The sequence below is a fragment of the Leucopleurus acutus genome (genome assembly GCF_964270905.1).
Source record: "Leucopleurus acutus genome assembly, chromosome: 15".
Taxonomy (NCBI): domain Eukaryota; kingdom Metazoa; phylum Chordata; class Mammalia; order Artiodactyla; family Delphinidae; genus Leucopleurus; species Leucopleurus acutus.
This window is the reverse complement of record NC_139157.1, coordinates 14,253,114-14,274,397: the sequence shown is the minus strand read 5'-3', so window position 1 is coordinate 14,274,397 and position 21,284 is coordinate 14,253,114. Positions and strand designations below refer to the sequence as shown.

At 39.3% G+C, this 21,284-nt stretch overlaps 1 protein-coding gene across 4 annotated transcripts in view; it reads left to right on the top strand.

Moving 5' to 3' along the window:
• The window catches only part of ESR1 (estrogen receptor 1), a 248,406-nt gene that overhangs the window by 158,071 nt on the left and 69,051 nt on the right, over positions 1–21,284 (top strand). For all 4 annotated transcript variants that reach the window (XM_082855517.1, XM_082855519.1, XM_082855518.1 and 1 more), the window contains one exon: positions 12,093–12,231. In XM_082855517.1, coding sequence (XP_082711643.1) covers positions 12,093–12,231 — 139 coding nt within the window. The remainder of the gene's footprint in view (positions 1–12,092; positions 12,232–21,284) is intronic.

Below are 21,284 nucleotides of genomic sequence, written 5' to 3'. Positions count from 1 at the left end.
AGTTAATACTCCTCTCTTTAAAATCCTTCAGTGAGTCCTCTTTGCCTCTGGGTGAAGCCACCTGGCCCCAGCTTCCTTCTCTGGCCCCATTTCTCACCACGCCCGCCCTGCTTTCTGTCTGGTCTAAGGACAGTTTCAGGAACGTGCCATCCTCTCTGGTCCCTCTGTAGCTTTGCCTCCCTTTCCATCAAGTACGCCATCCAGACTCAAATCAGAAATATGAGTCTTGCCACTTTGGACTATAGCTGCCGGTCCTGTGTGCGTCCAGTGAGCCCTGCACAGACCTCCAACGTGGTCTTAGATAGTACTTTGCAATCTTTTTTATTTTATTTTATTTTATTTTTTAAACACTTTTAATTGAGGTATAGTTAATTTACAATGTTGTATTAGTTTCAGGTGTACAGCAAAGTGTACAGCAAAGTGATCCAGTTATATATAAACATGCATATATAAATATATATATTTATATACTTTTTCAGATTCTTTTCCATTATAGGTTGTTATAAGATATTGAATATAGTTCCCAGTAGGTCCTTGTTTATCTATATTACATATAGTAGTGATTACAATCTTTTTTAAATTGGACTCTCTTTTCGCTTAGCTTTGAGGTCAGAGACCAAGACATATTAAAATTTTTTGTCCGTAACATCAATATTGTTCCTGACACATGGTAGGTGTTCAAAACAGTGAAGAAATTAATTTTTCTGTAACTAATTTATGCTTTTAAGTACTCCAAAGAATACTGTATTTGTGAGTATTGTTGATTTTTTTTTTAATGGTAAGGTTGGGTATTTAAATTTCACATCTTGCTCCTTAAAAAGTTGGGTTTATGCATAGATTTTACTGAATTTTTAAGACTTAAGCAACACTATACTCAAAAGGACAATATCCCAGTTAAAGGGAAAGATATATTCCTATTTTAATCTATGACCACATTTAGAATAATTTTTAGAGATTGGAGGGTCTAACAGCTAAGTTTTCCAAATATTCTTGTTGCCTCTTTAGCGTGTTCTCTCTCCCTTTCTCTCTGTCTCTCTTCCTCTCACTCTCGCTTTCTTTCTATTCCCACAGTGACAATTTCAGTCCCCTCCTTTGCTACTCTTAACTCCCTACCTATCACCTCCTTCTCCTTCCCAAGAAAGGAGCTCTCCTCCTTCTTCCCAGAGAAACTGGATACCTTCTTATAAGAAGTCCTTCAAATTGCTGCACCTACTACAAGAAGATAATTCACTTACACTCATCATCTCATTCATTAAGAGAAGTGTTTATTAAGGGTCTTTTCTCAGCCAGGCACTGCATTAAGTACTGTAGGCATAATGTCATCAAGACATAGTCCCTGTGCTCAGTCTGTTTCCTTTCTGGTGAGTGATGCTAATGAGCACATAGGCATTCATACAGATAAGAGCTACCCTAGGAATGAGAACTTGATCTTGATGCTGTGAGCGCTGAAGTCCTTGGAAGAGTGTTCTGGGAAGAAGGGAAGGCGTATGCAGTAGCCCAAGGAATAACCTTTGCTCCAGCCTCAGAGATTAAGGTGTCTGCTCCACAGATATTTTTCTATATTTTGGCACTTAACACCTGTCATTATTATCATATGTCCATTTTCTCTGCTTCCCCTATAGACTAGGAGCTTTTTGAGAATGAGAACATTGTCCCATCTCTGTACCGATAGTACCCAGCCTCATGCCAGGTTTATATATATATTGGAGATACTCAAGAAATATTTGGTGAATATTGAACATGACATGTCAGCAGTAAAATGTTTACAGTTTCTTACTGTTATGGATTGAATTGCACACCCCCAAAAGATATATTGAAGTCCTAACCCCCAGCACCTCTGAGTATGACCTTATTTGGAACTAGTCTTTGCAGATATAATCAAGTTAGGATGAGGTCGTACTTGGGACTTCCCTGGTGGTCCAGTGGTAAAGAACCTGGCTTCCAGCACACGGGATGCGAGTTCGATCCCTGGTTGGGGAACTAAGATCCCACATGCCGTGGGGCAACTAAGCCCGCGTGCCACAACTACTGAGCTCGTGTGCCTCAACTAGAGCCTGCGTGCAGTAAACTACAGAGCCCACACACCCTGGAGCCTGCGCACCACAACTAGAGAGAAAACCCGCACGCCACAACTAGAGAGAAGCCTGAGCAGAACACGTGGGGTAATGAAAAGATCCCGCATACCTCAACAAAGATCCCATGTGCTGCAACTAAGACCCGACGCAGCCAAAAAAAATAAGGAAAAAAGAAGAAAAAGATGAGGTCGTACTTGATTAGTGTGGACCCTAATCTCATATGACTGCTGTCCTTACAAAAAGAGAAGAGACACAGAGACACACAGAGAAAACCATGTGATTATGGAGGAGAGATTGGAATGATGCACCTACAAGCCAAGGAATGCTAAGGATTGCCAACGACCCTAGAAGCTAAGAGAAAGGCATGGAACAGACTCTATCCTAGAGTCTTCAGAGAGAGCGTGGCCCTGCTGAAACTTTGAGTTCAGACTTCTAGCTTCCAGAAATGTTGTTTCCTGTTTTTCGAAGCCACCCACTTTGTGGTACTTTGTTATGGCAGCCCTACGAAACTAATACAGCTACTCTCTACTTTTATTAGGAAATATCATTTTAGCTCCTGTTGTAAACCTTAGGTAGTCAGCATTACTGATGGGACCCAATACCAGGCCACGGGCCGTGTTGAGTTAGCGAACAAATGGAATAGTTCTTGCTTTGAAGGTAATTGGTACTTAGAGAATCTCTCTTTGAGGTTTGCTTAGCTACCCACTTTATTTTTAGAGTGGCTATTTAATGGCCTGGCAAGAACTGCTATGCTTATAAAAGGATCCACCATGGATGAAAGAAATATAGTCTCTGGCTTTCTAATCTCCTTATGGCCTCTCAGCAATGGTGTATATAAGGTCAGTGTTCATTGACTTCAGATCTGGGGTGGAAGAGGCTGAAATATTTCTTTCTTCATCCTTTTGTTGCTTGTCCTCTCTGGGGCTGAAATTTGTATAGGATAATGGAAAGAATGTGGGAAGTGGGGCACTATGGGATGCCTGGAACAGAGGAAGCAAACTTTTCAAAATAAATCCCCATGTGCTTGTGAGACCCGCAGGCCTCCACCGCCCCAGACTTGTGGCCCTGCCTCTTCTTGGTGTGGGGCCCTGTATCTTGTCCTCTGGTTTCTCAGGAGAGGTGTTGTTACGTGACTTTTTACTCAGCATTTCTGTTACTTCTTGTTGATTTTGGCTTGCAAAACTCCCATTTTAACCTTCTGAATTTAACTATAAGAAAGGGAGAATAAGCCTCTTTTTTTTGCTCCTAATTCATTCTAGAACGAGATGTCCTTGGGTAATTGGCAACAACAGGTGTTCCTCTAGCTTTTAAATCAAGTGTGTGTGTGTGTGTGTGTGTGTGTGTGTGTGTGTGTGTGTGTGTGTGTGTGGAAACACTCTCTAAAATTATAAGATAGTCATCAATTTTGGTTTCATTAAGGGACTTGAGCTGGGTGGGGGTAGGAAGAAATCATCATTTTTCAGTTGTTTGGGGAACTTGCTCTAAAAGGAGATTGTCCGCTTCTCCTTCAATCTTTGTGTTGATGACATTTGTAGTGTTTACGGGGAGCACGCAGGTACCCAGAAAACTCAGACTGATGACAATAGTATTTGAAATGCTTCTGTAGGTCTGCTATGAGGTACACAGGAAAAAATGTATGTTCCAAGGTACAAGTGCTTGTTGACTTTTAAACGCAGCCAGCCCGTGCTCCTTATCAGAGATCTCAGAATCGCTCTGCGGTGCTGGCCTTCCTGTCCATTTGACAAGCATGTCAAAGGACAGTCTTAAGCACTTTATAGTTTATTAATTTTTTTCCTTCTTTAGTTTGCCATCTACTCTCAGAAACTGGAAAATAATTTCTTTTACTTTTTTCCCCTTTCTCATTTAAGCTGAAATTGATTTCTTTCTGAGCTTGGAAAGAAAAAAATTAAGCTGTAGTTAATACAGTTGCTGAATAAAAATAAAAGACCAGTTTACTTTCAAGCTGTGCTGTATCAGCGTAAAGAGCTGTTCTGTACCTCCAAGGAGGATTTTGACATGAGAGTGCAAAATTTTATAACATCAATATAGGATAATTGTAGCCAACACAAGAAGTAATAGAATTGTTTATTTGGAGGATGGGGTGGGGGGATGGGATTTTTGTGTGTGTTTGGAAAATTGGGAAGCTAGGAGACACTCTTAAATCCATCAGCTTCTCCAGAACTCTTCTCAAATGCTTATTGTCATGACAACCATCTTTTCATGAACCAAGGCCCCGAGTGTAATACAGATGGGCTTGGTAACAAGGTAGAGTTGCCATCTGCTTTGTTTTCTCTGAGGGACATTTTTTTTGATCCCCAAGTATGATCTTCATACCTGAAAGTCCTGACCTATTTTTCTTTCTAGAGTCAGATATAGTTGTGAGATTAGTTCTTTTCTCCTGACTTTATCTGTCATCACATACCTTACTTATTGCTAAAAGGAGGGGGAAAAAAGGATAATTATGTGTGTGTGAAAACAAGTATACATATTTTAATGATTTATTCCTCTATCTACTTTGCAAAATCTGATACAAGGTGCCTAGTAATTCAACAGTACAGGCAAAAGTGAGATCAGGGCTTCCCTGCTGGCGCAGTGGTTGAGAGTCCACCTGCCGATGCAGGGCACGCGGGTTCGTGCCCCGGTCCGGGAAGATCCCACATGCCGCGGAGCATCTGGGCCCGTGAGCCATGGCCACTGAGCCTGCGCGTCCGGAGCCTGTGCTCCGCAACGGGAGAGGCCACAACAGTGAGAGGCCCGCGTACCGCAAAAAAAAAAAAAAAAAAAAAAACAACCAAGCAACAATTGAGCAAACTTGAAGCCAGTGTTGTCTTTGGATATCCTTTCTCAGTGAGTAACCTACTCATTATACCTAAGATCTTTTCAGAGGAAGGACAATTTTCTGCATTTAGTTTATCTCTCATGTATGCGTTGTAAGAGAGATGTCTGGGAAATATCTCAGATCCTCCCAAGCAAGCTCTCTGTTGTTTGTCTTTCATTCAGATAAAGCTGGGGAAGAAGGAGAATAACCGCAGACAGCGGTGTTGGTTTTTCTTTTGGATGTGCCTTAGAAACTCCACCTTTGAATCTGTACACGTAAAAATAAGTCACAGAGTAAAATGTGTTAAGCTCTGCTGCACTGTTCTGAAGGGATTAGTAATGATGTCATAGTGTCTTCATCATACAGTGTCAGCTGAAACATGACACTCTTGTCAGTTTGCAGAGTCAAGATTGGAAAGTTCATGGATCTATATAGATATCATGACTTTCATCATCTGTAATTCTTTCAACATATGGTCTTCTAAGTAAGGGGTGTTTGAAGGACGCTCCAGTAATTTTAAAGGCAGTACCTTTGTTTATTTTAAAACCTCTGGACTGAATTCTTCGATCTTTACTCAAATTAATTTGGCTGTCAACTATGCTAAACGTGACAGACTTTAAAAACATCAAGTTTGTCACATTCAGTTCTTCACTTACCACTGGTTTTTATTGCTTAGCATTGCCTTGAGAATACCACTTTATTTCCCAATGCATGTAGTCACCTCAGGGTAAGATTCATTCTCTCTACCCCAAAGCAAATAAGGAGCAACAGAGGACCTCAGTGGAGGTCTGCTGAGTTCAATAGAAAGCCATGGGCCACTTATATTGGGGCTGGTCGGGGAGGGGTGCATGAAGACAGCTGCATTCTGGATTTGCTAAACATCTTGAAATGCTTTGAGTATAATAAAAGCCCAAACGTGCTTTCTTTTTTCATTTTTTCACATATGTATTTTAGGAGAAATATAACCCACATGCTCATGTTCCCTCCACTTTTAAATCATGAAAATGTTGTTTTGTAAGAACTGTTTGATGTCCAGGAAGTCTTTTATCCTTTTTATTAGGTTATTTTTTACATATAAATAAAAAGAAAAAATAAACAGAAAACACAACATGACGTCATGATTTAGGGCAAACACGAAGTACTCTATTTAAGTTTGAAGTTCTAAATCTCCAATATTTTAAAGCCAAACATTTCTCTTGGTACTTTGCAAAAGTGGTCTTCCCTTCTACTGGACAGAAGTTCCAGCCTGTTGGGATGAAGTAGGGAAGAGTACAAATGTTCATTGAGTAGCCACTCTGGTACTGAGACATCTGCTAACTCCTTAATTTTTACAATAACCCAAAGTGATTATTTTACAGATGGGAAGAGCTTTCAGAGACCTTAAGTAACTGACCGTGGGCCACGGAATAATTTCAAGCCAGGTCTACGTGTCTTTTTGGTTCATTGTCTTTTAATTACTTCTGTCCTCCTCATTCTGTTGGGGGAGAAGGGAGGGTGTGTACCTTCCAAAAAGTTACATCTTGGGAAGTGACTTGGAAATACTTAATAATCAGGCCTGAGGGTGAGGGTGTTGTAGCCTCTGGAAAGTGTCCTCTTGGTATTGGCAAGGTGGATGTTGAGTACGGTGTTTGCATAAGGGCTTTGGATAGGTGATGCTTGCCAGAGGGGGCCTGGGAACACTTCCTTTTATTATAGCGGAGGGAAGCCAGAACACACAGGGATGTGATGTGGGGCAGGCTTGGTAGGAGGCCCATGTTCTTGCACTGTGATTCAGTATGTCTAAACAAGTGATAGTCTCATCCCATTTTATTCTATAACAGTGGTACATATTTGGTAAGAGTGGTATATTACATTATTTATTTAAATGGATTAAACTCATTTCTTAGAAAAGAATTTTTCAATGCTTATATGTTACGGAGACATCTTAAAGTGTTAGAGAATGAGAATCACAGTTCTAATGGGTCTCTCTATAATGAGGCTGCATATGAAGGAGATTCCATATTTTTATTTGGAGGAGGGAGGTTATAGTCAACTATACCATGAGGTACATGGTGCGTAGTATGGCATTAAGTTACTATCTTGTGGATAAAAAGAAAAACAATAACAACAACAGAATGGAGGATGTGAAGACTGCTTAGCATTTGAGCTGGGATCTAGGTTGTTCTGACATTATCTGTTCTATAGGCTTTCTCTCAGAAATCCCAAGTTTTATTCAGTTTGTAGCTGATTTATGCTACAATCTCATGTTCCATATGTTCTTTCTTTCTTTTTTTTTTTTAAAAAAACCCTTATTTTATTTTGGCATCAAGGGGAAAATAGATGAATTATTTAAATCTTCTTTCACTGAGTTAAGGCAAAACAGAAAGAATGCAATGGGCAATATAACTGACATTTTGGAGAACATTGGGGTCATCATATGACTGAGAACATGATTAATTTTTTGAAGGTCAGGAAACTAATATTTTTCCAGTGGATTTACTAAGGGAACCAACCACCTGGCTTCTAGTTTTGAGACAACTGCTCCCCAGGAAAAAGTTGCTTTTTTCTTCACAGAGATTCTACTTTGTTTTGCATCTATAACATATAGATTGTATTCCATGGAAATAAGAAATACAATTACTGTAGCCCTCATTTTTTTTCTCATGCCTCTACTGAAGACCCACTCTGGTTTATCTTTTGCTCAACAGCACTGCAGAACTTAAGGGGCATTCATATTATAGTAATCATCTTGCCTCAGGCTCTCGGCACACTTTGCCGTGTCTTGCCACACCCAGTAAGAGTGGGTAAGGCTTTAAGTGTCTCCTGTGTGCCAAGGCAAATTAAGCAATTAGTATGGCAGTCCCTAGCAGAGTGGGGAAGAGGGCTTAGGATCTCATGAGGCCCAAGGGAGGGGGGAAGACATGCCACGAGCTCCTTTCACAGTCAAGACACAGTGGAAAATCTTGGAGGCAAAACAGTTACCTTATAACGAAGAAAGAAGGCAGAAATATCTTTACTTGGTGATGAGACTGGAAATAACAAGCTGCTTGTCTGTATGGAGAGACTCTTTTTCTCTGAAAGAGGCCTTCCTCAACTTCATCAGATCCCTGCCCACATAACAGGTGGCGAACAGGACTTGAAGCATTTCTGTCTGTTTCCAGTATATCCTATCTCTGGATACTCTCTTACTAGACCTGTAAGTGCAGACTAGAGAAAAAGGCTCATGTTCGCTTTCTCTTAAAATTTTATTTTATGAAGTGAGATTTCCTTGCAGCTGATTTCACTTGGTCTCAATAAACTACTGTTACTACTTTTGAGGTATGCATTCTACCCCACTGGTGTGGATTCCACAGCCCTGAAGACCCCTTGCCACTGGCACTAAATGAGAGTCCCTAAGTGATGGGGGGTAAATCATGTCACCTGTAAGAAGTTCTGTCACTGATGCCTCTATTCATATCCCCTAGATGCTGCTAGCTCCCACCTTCATACTGGCCACACTTTCAAGTGTTCAAGAAAGGCATTGTTGCATGCCTCTAAGTTATGATAGATTCAGCTGAAGTTGCATAATAGATTATTCTTCCTGTTTCGAAGGAAAATAAGCCAAAGGGTTGAAACTCGGTGTCTATAGATAGTTGGCCCAGTATAATTTTGTTTGGGATTTATTTCATTATTTTTCTTCACTGTATATGAATTGAGAGTATTAAAGGACATTTATTCTACACCAAAAGAGCATGCAGCTCCTGTGTGGTTAAAATAATACTGGGATCAGTATATTGGAAGAGACACTCCATCCAGTAACTTCCTTCAGTAGCCCTCCCGTTCACTGAGAAGGTTAATTGACAGTTTTTGCACACTCCCTGCAGCCCTGCCCCAGGAACTTGCAGAGGACACTTTGGAAGAGACACAATAACCCGTGTCTGCAGGCAATATGCACATCTGGGAAAGATAATTAAAGAGACTATTCCTTTTTGAGAGATCTACATCATTTCAACAGAAGGACCCAGCGATTCTGCTGGATTCAGACTGAAAACTGTCACTAACAGACATACTTCAGACAGATTTCATAATCACCAGACCTCTGTGGTACAAATGGTTATGGTGAGCTTCTGAGACTCCCCAAAAACCACTAAAACTGTCCAACTTAAATAGCACTGAAGTTTTGATGTGAGAATTAAAAAGTATGATTCAGTTTAATATGTAAGGTTGCTACCAGAAAGTGCTCCTTTGGTTTTCCAAAATTGATTGGTTACATGGCTGCAGTTCTCTCTCGAGATACCCTCTAAATGTCATCCTGCGTGATTGTTTGGGGCTTATGGAGGGTATTGAATTACATTGTGTAGGTTTCATTGTGGGTGACATTATCACAGGATTACATTTTTTTTCCACATCAAACAGGGAATGTCATGAGAAGAGAGAAAATACCTCTCAAATGTTAACATTTCTGAAAGTGAGTTTGATTTATAGGGTAGGTTTATATTGCTATTATGAGACTTTATCTGAAAAATTGGGATGAAATCTTAAAGAATTAAAACTTGCCTGTGAGTTTTCCTTATAAACACTGCTCACTGGAGATGGTCTATCCCATTAGACGTTGACTACTGAGAAAGAGAAGCCTTTCTTGCTGCCTTCGGCAGTGCTTCTTCCAGAGCAAGCCTAGTCCATTTTGACCCAAAGCATGCTATAGGTAAACAGTTCCAAGGTGTAGGGATATCTGTTCCTTTTTCTTCCCAGGAGTCCTGAAACCCAGTCACTGTTTTTTAATCCCTTAGTTTTTCTTATGAACAGAACTGCCCATTTTCTCTCCAGTTGCAAGTCCCGCTTTGTGTGACTGAAACCCACCCTTTCCAGTGGGAAGACACTTGCTCTGATAAATGCTACACTGTTAATTGGCCTTGGCATGGCTGAATGGTGTAGCAGAAGGTGCACTAAATTTAGATGTGAAAAAAGCAGAATTTGATAGAATTATGCACTTTGTGCTTCTAATGAGTACATAGTCTAGAAGGATTTACAGACACATGCATAATTAATGTGAATATAGTGTAAGATAATGATCTGTTAGAAGCACATGAAAAGATGCTCAATATCATTAGTCATTAGGGAAATGCAAATTAAAATCACAGTGCCAGTGTGATACCTCTGTACATCTACTAGAATGTCTAACATGAAAAAGACTGACCATACTAAGTATTGGCTGAAGATGTGGTGAGACTGGTACTATCATCCATTGCTGTCGGGGTTGTAAAATGGAACAATCACTTTTGAAGACAGTTTAGCAGTTTCTTAAAAAGTTAAACATATACCTACTCTATACCTACCTTATAATCCAGCCATTGTACACTTAAATATTTACCCAGGAGAAATGAAAGCATATGTCCATACAAAAAATTGTACATAGATTGCTCATGGCAATTTTATTTGTAATAGCCTGAAGTTAATCAAATATCCAATGAAAGGATAAATTGTATTTATTTACTGGCTATATCCAATAAAAAGAACCAACTATTCTTTATTGCTGAGTGGAATACCACTCAGCAATGAAAAGAATCAACTATTTATACATGTAACAACATAGGTAAGTCTTAAAATAATTATGCTGAGTTAAAGAAGGCAAAAAGATGAGAGACTCTCGGAGAATTAAATAAATGCAGTAATGGTGGAAATATAGAAAGGAGAAAAAGAATTTTATGGTTACTTCAAAGATAGGGTTAATGAGACTTGGTTATGGGATGGTGGCTAGCGGGGGCTTACACTCTGAGGTCTTTCTCCACCTTGGGTTTCTCTATGTGGATATCATCTACTTGGTGGTAAGGATTATATGAAAGATGGCACTTAAGTGTATAAGAAATGATGAGCTAACTGTTTCATGCTGATTCTTTAATCAACACCCCCAAGAAGAAACATTCAGTAGGCAAACCATCGCTACTACTGCTTAAGGAAAATAAACTTACATTTTGGCTTTTTAGTAAATACAAGTATAGATAACTAATAAAAGTATAATATTAGTGAGAAAAAATTAAAGAAGAGGACAAAGAAAAATGGGATTCCTAGACCCATCTCATGGATAAGAGAGAACAAAGGGTTGAGGGCAGAGAGAGAGAGGAAGGAAATGTGATGGGGGTACCTCAGGACAAAAGAACAGGAAACCGATTTGGAAAGGAGCAAACTTTATGGACATCTTGTTTATGCAATGCCCTTGTCACTCTGGCATGTCTTAATTTGTGTGGTTAGATTTATTTAGTCACTTGATCCAAAGTCTACAATCAATTGCAGCCCATAAGAAGTGCTGTCACTTGTGGTCAAGGACATAGGTTCTGGAGATTATATTTCCATCTCTGACCTTAACTAGTATATAAGCTCTCTGAACATCTGTTTCCTTATCTGTAAAATGATATCCCCGTGAGTTCCTACCTCTGAGAATTATTGTGTTAATAAATACTTTAAAAATTGGTATGGGAAGTACTTAGCATCGCTTCTAACCCATAGTAAAGGCTCAATCAATTGATCTTCCTCTTTTTTCCCCTTCTTCTCCTTCTCCCCCTCCTTCTTCTCACTATTATTATTACTATTAGGCATCCACCATATTGTCAGTGATGATTGGAGACAGCTTTACTCTCCCAATACGCCATTGGAAAACAAGGGCACTTTTTAGTGTTTATTACCAGAAGTAACCATAATGTCACTTTTATTCATCTGACTCATTCTCTCCCGAGTGATTTATTTACACATTCTACTGTATTAGTCTTTCTTTTCCATGGTGTGAAAAAAAGAGCATGGCTTAGTGATGAAGCAAAGAGGTAGAAATTTAGTGACTTTGGTCCTGCCTGTGCTCCAATTCCTATTTGGTTTCGGGCAAGTAATTTAAATTTCCTGCACCTACATATCTTCAGCTGAAACAGAAATGAAATGTAATGATCACATAGGGCTATTAGAAATGTCTAAGTAAAAAGCATACACATTTTAACACTAAGTTCAGAACGTTATAGAAAACTAAGTGGGTTGCTTAAGTTAGTATATTTCTGTAGATATGACACTAAGACATTAAAAAAATGCCACAGTAAAGTTCATTGATATGCTAGGTTTAAAAAATAGTTACTTGACTTTCCTACTGTGTGCTTCTAATTTATGTTTTCCCATCTAATAAAAAATAGACCCTACCACTTCAAATCCCTGGTTGCATTACTTTTCATTTGAGTCAGCAGGGTTTTCTTGTCTTGTTTCAGGATTTGTGGATTTGAGCCTCCATGATCAGGTCCACCTTCTGGAATGTGCCTGGCTAGAGATTCTCATGATTGGTCTTGTCTGGCGCTCCATGGAGCACCCAGGGAAGCTCCTGTTTGCTCCTAACTTGCTGCTGGACAGGTGAGTGACCTGGCTGTAGTTTGGGGGAAGCACGTTCTTGATAATCACCAGTTTCATCCTGAAGCTCCTTTATTCAGCATTGCACGAAGCTTCCAAGAACTTTATCAGATATATTTACAAATGGGTGGATTCGGGTGATGTAGGGTAGTCGAGTTCACAGAAGGCTAAGGATAACTGTCTGCCTGATGTCTCCCCAGATTAGCTCTCTCATTTCTAATATATACATGTATATTGTATATGTGTGTGTATATTTATATATACATATATGCATGTATCAATATATATACACATATGTTTGTATCAATATATATACACATATGTATTTGTGTGTATTTACAAAACTGTGAACTGTAATTTTCTAACTTCACCTTCATCTTGTGTTACATAAAAGAACGATGAGTAACTTTCCTTTAATTAAAATCTTTTTTTGCCTCATGTACATCCAAACCACAATAGTCTTTTCATTTCCTTTTCCAATTTTGCCATCAGTAAATGAAGAAATTTGAACAGAGTTCTGAAGGCCACTTCCAGTTTTATGAATTCATACAAGTTATTTTAGAAAATGAAGATTTCAGTTTTCAAATGTGCCACCTTATTTCATGTATTCTATTTGGGTTGACTTGTAATGTGGGTCCTATTCTTTCTTATTCAGTCATTGCTTAGAGTAATCGAATTTAGACATTATTTAACAGCAGCTACCACTAACAGAGTCCCTACCCAGCCCCAGCTGCTGTGCTGAATACTTTACATACACGATCTCATTTAATCATCACAGCACTCCTGGGAAGCCTTATCGTTCACGTTTTACCAGAAAGGATGCTAAGTTTCAGAGACATTCTGCTACTTGCAAAGAGCACTGAGCTAGCCGATGGTGGAGCCAGGATTGGAATTCAAGATCTGTGTGTCTCTGGCACACTCATGTTGGCTCCTGCCCTGTGCACACGTCCTCCACACTCCTTCCTCATCAGCAATGCCTTCTCTGGTCTGCTACTGTGACCTTTTGTTACCAGATGTACCTTTTCTTTACGGACGACATAATCATTTGAGTGGGAAAGATCCGTCTTCTAGTTGTTCCTTGCAGACTTTTTTTGCCTCTGCTCATCAGTCCGAGGCTGCCAGGTTGCACGCGATGCACCTTTGGGCTTTCCTTCCTTTCGGAGCACCACGCTGCCCCCTCATCTCCTGTCCCGCTCTGGCTTCCTTTCCTACACCTGCCAAGCCGCCTGGAACAGAGTTCTGGCAACATTTATTTATTTAAATACTGGAGAATTGTATACATATCGGTTACTTTTTCATCATTTTATGTTATTATAGCGTCATCAACAGTGATGACGCTGTTCAAGAAGCAGCTGTTTCTTTCCATGGAATATAGCCCGTATCACAGTTCTGTGGACTGATCGAGAGCGGCCACTGGTCTGGTTCCGTAGAACTGCCCTCGCACGGTATTGAGCCTGCCTTTTAGAGGATGTCTCTACAGTGCTTCTTCACTTCTTTTCCTTCCTTTCCCTTCCCTTCCCTTCCCTTGTTTCTCTTGTCATTTTTCTCTTCCACCTCTTTTTTCCTGTTTTCCTTCGCTTTCCTCTTTCCTTCTTTTTTTTTGGCCTATCTCCTCTTCCTCCTTTTCTTTCTCCTCCTCCTTTTTCTTCTGCTGCTTTTCAATTTTTTCTGTTACAGTCATGTCGTTCCATGACCAAGTTATAATAAATTTGCAGATGAAAATCATAGACCACATACAGCGTTTCTCCACAGTAGACTGGAAGGTGTCTTCAGGGCTTAGGATATTGGGGACATTCCTGACTGAATTGATGTGTTCCTTGAGTTACTACCTCATCCATGTTTACCTTCTTAGGTACACACTTCCTGAGAGCAATCATCAGTCATTGCATTTTAGATACGAAAGTGTTTGTGACATCACCTCACCCCGATGAAACTCATTTTGCCAGCAAGGTGATATTGTGTAGGATCTTACCAACCACCTGCCTTTCTTTTCCACATACTGTCAGTGTGCTTAATTTTCTCCCATGTTTCTCACTGCAGTGTCAGTGACTAAGAGTTCTCATTTCTCCCCATTCCTACCTTCTAAAATTCCAGATAGGAAGTTCCTACTACCTCTAGACCAGGATTTCTCAACTTCTGCGCTATTGACATTTTTGGTTGGATTATTCTTTCTTGTGGGGGGACTGTCCTGTGTATTTTAGGATGTTTAGCAGCATTCCTGGACTTAACCTACTAGATGCTCTCGTAGCAGCATCCCTTTCCCCAGAGATGACAACCCCAAATGTCTCCAGACATTTCTAAATGTCCCCTGTGTGGGGGGAGGCGGGGGGAAGGGAGGCACAGAATTGTCCCTGGTTGAGAACCCCTACTCTAGATTTTCCCATTTCAAAATCCTATAAGCTCTTCAGACTCACAGGATTGAATACATTATCTTCCTCACCACGTTTGTTCCTTTTCTTTTTTTCTATTAGTGGCATTCACCTAGACACTGAAGCTGTCAAGTTCAAGTTAACCATGGATTCCACTTCCCCCACCAGATTATCCAGTTAACTGTCAACTCCTTCCTGCCCTGTTTCTGAAATCCACACCTCCCCTTTGTTGCCATTCCTCCCCTAGCACAGGTCCAAGTCAGCCCTCCCCACAGGCTTGCCTCTCCAGCGCTGTCTTTCTCGGCCACCGGCCCTCTTTCCTTCAGTCTCTTCCCACAGGGCTGCCAGAGGCTTCCTTCTAAGGCACAGCTGCGATCCTGATGCTTCCTGATTCAGCTTCCATTGGCTCTCTGCCTTCTTTAGAAAGTTCCGTCTAGACTTCTTACCTTGATAATTATGAATCCCTGTTGCAAGTGTCACAGACACAGACATCAGCAGAGCAGGTCAGATGATGTAATGAGGAAGGCCAGTGGCTTTGAGTCCAAAACGGAGTTCTGGGGATTAAGTGAGCCTGGTGGGCTCTTTTCCAGGCTAACAAACACCTGGGCCCTGACTGCAGCCCGAGAGCCACGAACTTGACTTCACTCTTCAAGGTTTTTTTCCACTGCTTCTGAAAGGCCCTGTACCTTTAGGATTCATTGTCAGAATCTTGGGACCTTCTTTAAGGCCATTTCAGATGTTACTCTTCCAGAAAACCTTCCTCCAAACTCTCTCCTCTTTAGCCAGAAAGTAGCCTTTTCTTTGTCTATGTTCTCCTGGGGTTTGGTTTCTGCTTCTCTTATTCTCCTTCTGCCACCTGTTAAGTTATGACTGTATGTCTCATCTTCCCTTTCAGCTCATGAACTTCATGCAGGCAGGAACCAGATCTTGTTCGCCTTTTTGTTCCCTCCAATGAACAAAGTCTTCCATGATCCCCGATAAGTGTTTGTTAATTGCATTGGCCAGGGTCCCCCGGTGGCTCATGGCAGAGTCAGGAGAAGCCACATCTTCTGATGGTCATTTCAACTGTTCTTGTCATCAAACTCACTCACTTCTTGTTCAGGGCTACTTAATTCCTGGCTTAGACCCTTCTAGACTTTGAAGAAATTAAGATACATCTGTTTCGAAAGGATTTTTAAAATTACTAAGTGCATTTGTCTTATGCTTATACTTCTGCTTATATTCCACAAACCTGTTAAATTCCGAATGAAGATAAACAGAGGATCTTATTTTTCTTCCATCACTAGACCCACTATGGAGTAAAATCCTCCAGGTCTTAATATGTTTAAGAACATTTACATACATACATTTCTAATCATGTTAATGATTAGAAAAATATATAAATAAATATAAATTATATAAATAATATTATTTTTTAAAATATGGTCTATAGTATATAATTTTCTATATTTTTCTAATTATTAACATGTACCTAAATATTATAAAATTTCAATATTATTAAATGACTCTCTTGGTATTAGAAGATAACTGCTTTTGATGACATTGGTATATGTATAACAGTAAAAACTATTGTGACCAGCAACCCATTTGAAATTTTATACATCTGGAAGATGACTTTTGAGTGATAGTTGAGAGCACTGTTTATGTTTTCGCCTTGCAGGCTCCCAACCCTTTTGGTAACATTCAGCTTTCTGATTAACATCAGTCACCTTGATCTCCGTTTTGCTCTTTTCCCATCCTTTTGCACATTGTAAACATTTTTTGTAACAAAATGTAGAAATCCATGAGTTTTAAAGCCAAGTATTTGAGAGCTGGTAAGCAAAAGATGAGTGTTAGCTGCATCATTTTTATTTTATCTCAGGCTTGGTGATACTACCTTTGCAAAGTCGGCCTCCATAGGGTGTTTACATCTGCATAGACCTGGGGACAAGGGAAAGCCAGAAGTCCCAAGGAGTCCTGTCACCCAGGGATTATCAACGTTGCTAACTAGAGACAAGGGTTTATCTGCGATAGATTACAATGATATCCTGTTTTCTTAAGCCTTCTTTGCAAATCCAGGCACTTGTGCTTTCCAAGGCTATCAAGAGGATAGAATATACCTCAGTCTTCCCTTGTAATTACTCAAATGTTAGTATTGGCAAATGGGGTTTAGTGATTATAGGAATATAAAAAAATTGCTGGATTACCATCCCACACTTGTGAGCAGAGGACTGTATTTCCTATCTAGCATCCATTTCAGAATAGTTATTGCTTGATTTACTCCCGATGATAACCCATGATATCTTGATTCTGGTAGTTTATAGCTTTCCTGGTAGTCATATGCTTGAAGGGTAATTTTATCCTTTCCACTTAGCTTACCCACAGTTTCCAGTTCTTCCCTGTATCTTGCAGCAGTGAGTTCCAAGCACTTAATGCAGTCTTCTCTTCCTGTGAAAACCAAGAAATAAAGCTTATTATCAGGTATTAGTAGAGAACCCAGTAATTTCTCTCAGTGTGTGTGTGTATTTTATAAGAGGGAAGTTAAAGATAATAAGAACACCTGTGAAAGTAATCAGGAAATGGAGAAAACTCATTTTCCATTCTAGCACCTAATCCCTTGGTGTGTTTTGGCACCAGAAAACACAAAATATGTCCCCTGTGTCAACTAGGAATGCACCTCTTCGTTTAGTCCTGCTTGAGTGCTCACCCTGGAAAAACAGAGACGGAAAACAGAAGCAAAAGTGTTCAATATAAGTCATTCCTTGTGGGATCGCTTTGTTTTCGCAGGAGTAAAGTTTGCTATCGCTGGAAGGCAGATGTGATGTTAGAGGACACAGTGTGAATTGCCAGTTCGCTGAGACTATCCAGTTCCCAGAGCACTGTCTAAATTCTGTTTTGCTGGCGCCATCCATGCTAACAAATTCTGAGAAATATTTGCGGATTTCTCAGTGAAGCCAAAGCACTCTCTTTCGATTCCTATTCACTCTCAGAGAAAAAAAAAACTATTCATCCATTTGAAAGCAAAGCTTAATTTGACAAGGAGAATATTCCCTCTACCAAGCGTCTGGCCAGAGGGTTGTTGATCTAGCTCTTTCCATCGCTCCTGCATCAGGAGGCTCTGTCTGTAGGAAATAATATTGGACAACAGAAAGTTCTTTGACTTGTAAGCATGGAATAGGAATAAGTTCTCTTCCTTAAGAGAAAAACAGGTTGTTGCACTGGAGAGAACATTTTGCTTCTTCTACTAAATAGCTGACTGTTTTCAGACCATAAATTCACTTTAAACTGAAAAAAAAAAAGTCATTTTCTAGAAGCAAGAGCATGCTCATTTCAAGTTATTTATTGTAAATATTTCAGAAAAAAACATGCAGATAAAAACATGCAAATGAAACAATGCTTCCAGCAAATGCTTTTACTGGCCTTTTTTTAATTGGCCTTTTAAATTTTTTTCCTGTGTAAAATTTGATGTAAATTCTTTGCAGATTTTTTTCACTTGGAAGAGTGAAAAAAGAAAGTTCAGAAGTAAGTTGATAAATTCAGAATGTAATTTGTTTAAAGGTTTCTTGGGCATAAAAAGAAGGACCTCCCTTTATATTCCCTTTTTAGATTTCTTCTCTCTGAAAAATATATGCTCTACTGAAGGGGGATGTTATAATAGCAGGGGCAGCAGGTGGGTGGGGGAGTGATCAGCTCCTCAGCAAAGTCAGTCCTGGGCAGGGGACAGTTTCGGTTACTCCAGTGGCTTTGCCGAATCCCCTCATAACTTTCCAGGCTTGTGTTGGTTTGCATCCCTATATGGCCCATTCATATCCCAAGAACTTTGTTCATAACTTTTTTTTTTTGCTCTACCTTATAGAATTGGATGAGGAAAGAAAAGAAAGGAAGCCAACCTTTATGTAACTTCTTTAATCTGTACAGTAGTGTGTTGGGTTGTCTTCTATACTATATTTTATTCATTATGTGAGAATACAGGTAGCAAAGGGTTTTACCAGCTTGTATTGTTGGCGCTGGATCCGTTGGTTCTTTCCAGTTCTGAGTCCTTAATTACTCAACGGCAGATGCCAACTGATTGATTCTTTAAAGTCTTTGGTGCAGAGTTATGACAAATCCTGGGAATATGAAACTGTAAACTGCAGAGGAGAAAAATTGAGGCCCAGAGAAGAGAGAAATTAGCCAAGCTGCTAATATTACTGCTATCTCTGATTGAAAAGGTATCAAAATATCTATTGGACTAAAACCCAATTTCATGACACACTTTAAGTGGGTCAATTATGTGATATGTGAATTATATCTCAATAAAAATACTAAACACACACACACACATATTGGAGTTTTGGAAAAAGTCAATTTGACCAACAAGACCTTCAATCATGAAAGCGCCTGTAGGGGTTCTACTGGAAAAAGGTAAAAAACAAAACATTCAAATCAAAATTTCTCCTTAAAAACAAAGCAATTAAGCAGTGCTATGTTATAAAGGCTACTAAGCCACAAGTCTTTAACTCCTCAAGAGGAATAAGCCTATAAACAGCAAGGATCCACTTAATATAAAATTGCCCCAGAGGAAAAGGCATAATTCCAACCAAAGAATTAATCCTGTGTAAGAGGTTAATTTAACTTTTCTTACATGTTTACCTACCACATTATTTTTGCATTTGCCATAAATTGTTAACAATTAAACTTGCTAATTGATTTAAATACAATCATCATAATATTTTTGACAGTTCTAAAATATCTTGATATTATTTAAGTCACACGTGCTACATAGAGGTAATCACGTAATCCCTCTCTCATATCTGCTTTAATCGCAGCTGCTTCTCCATAGTCAGAATTGGAAAGATCCTCATTTGTTTAATGAGTGCAATTAAAATCCATTGATAAAGGGAGATAACACAACTTCAAGTCTGTGTTAGTTAGGATTCAGTTTAAGTCAACTCAGTAGATATTTATTGAGTATGTCCATGTCTCTATTCTGCCTGATACTGGAGGATATGAAAAAAATGTGTAAGAGGCAGACCTGTCCTCAGGGAACTCACTGTCTAGTGGTAGAGTAATATTGGTGTACAAATGAATGCAGGCAAAAGCAAGACATTATAAGCAGGCCTCCACCACACCCCACATCATTCATGTCTAGTTTAGCTTCCTCCATCACTGTTTTAAAAATTGAGATACAATTGACATAACATTATATTGTACAACATATGTACACAACGTATGAGTTGATATATGTAGATATTATAAAATGATCACCACAGTAAGTCGAGTTAACATCCATCACCACAAATAGTTCTATATTTTCCTACGACGAGAAATTTTAAGGTCTACTCTCTTACCAGCTTTCAAATATACAGTAAAGTTTTATTAACTGTAGTCACGAGGCTGTACATTACCATCCCCAGAACTTATTTATCTTATAACTGAAAGTTTGTACCTTTTCACTATCTTCACCCATTTTGCCCACCATCCTCCTCTGGCAACCACCAATTTGTTCTCTGTATCTTTGAGCCTGGTGGATTTGTTTTTTTCTAAGATTCCGCATATAAGTGATATCATACTGCAATGTGTCTCTCACTGTCTGACTCATTTCACTTAGCATAAGGCCCTCAAAGTCCATCCATATTATCACAAACGGCAGGATTTCCGTCTTTTTGTGGCTGAATAATATTTCATTATATATATGTATATATATAAACTTTTTCTTTATCCATTCATCCATTGATGGACACTTAGGTTACTTCCATGCCTTGGCTGTTGTAAATAATGCTGCAATGAACATGGAAGTGCAGATATCTTTTCAAATTAGTGTTTTCATTTTCTTTGGATAAATGCCCAGAAGAGGAATTTCTGGATCATATGGTAGTTCTGTTCTTAAATTTTTGAGGAACCTCCATCCTGTGTTCCATAGCGGCCGCCCAATTTACATTCTTACCAACAGTGCACAAAAGGGTTCCCTTTTCTCCACATCCTCACCAACACATGTTATTTCTTCTCTTTTTTTTTTTTTGAATTTTATTGAATTAATTATTTTGTACAGTAGGTTCATTTTAGTTATCCATTTTATACATATTAGTGTATATATGTCAATCCCAATCTCTCAATTCATCCCCCCAGCCCCCAACCCCCTGCCACTTTTGCCCTTTGGTGACAATATGTTGGTTCTCTACATCTGTATCTCAACTTCTACCCTGCAAACGAGTTCATCTGTACCATTTTTCTAGGTTCCTCATATATGTGTTAATATACGATATTTGTTTCTCTCTTTCTGACTTACTTCACTCTGTATGACAGTCTCTAGATTCATCCACGTCTCTACAAATGACCCAATTTCATTCCTTTTTATGGCTGAGTAATGTTCCATTGTATATATGTACCACATCTTCTTTACCCATTCATCTGTCGATGGGCATTTAGATTGCTTCCATGACCTGGCTATTGTAAATAGTGCTGCAATGAATATTAGGGTGCATGTGTCTATTTGAACTATGGTTTTTTCTGGGTACATGCCCAGTAGTGGGATTGCTGGGTCATATGGTAATTCTATTTTTAGTTTTTTAAGGAACCTCCATACTGTTCTCCATAGTGGCTCTATCAATTTACATTCCCACCAACAGTGCAAGAGGGTTCCCTTTTCTCCACACCCTGTCCAGCATTTATTGTTTGTAGATTTTCTGATGATGCCCATTCTAACTGGTGTGAGGTGATACCTCACTA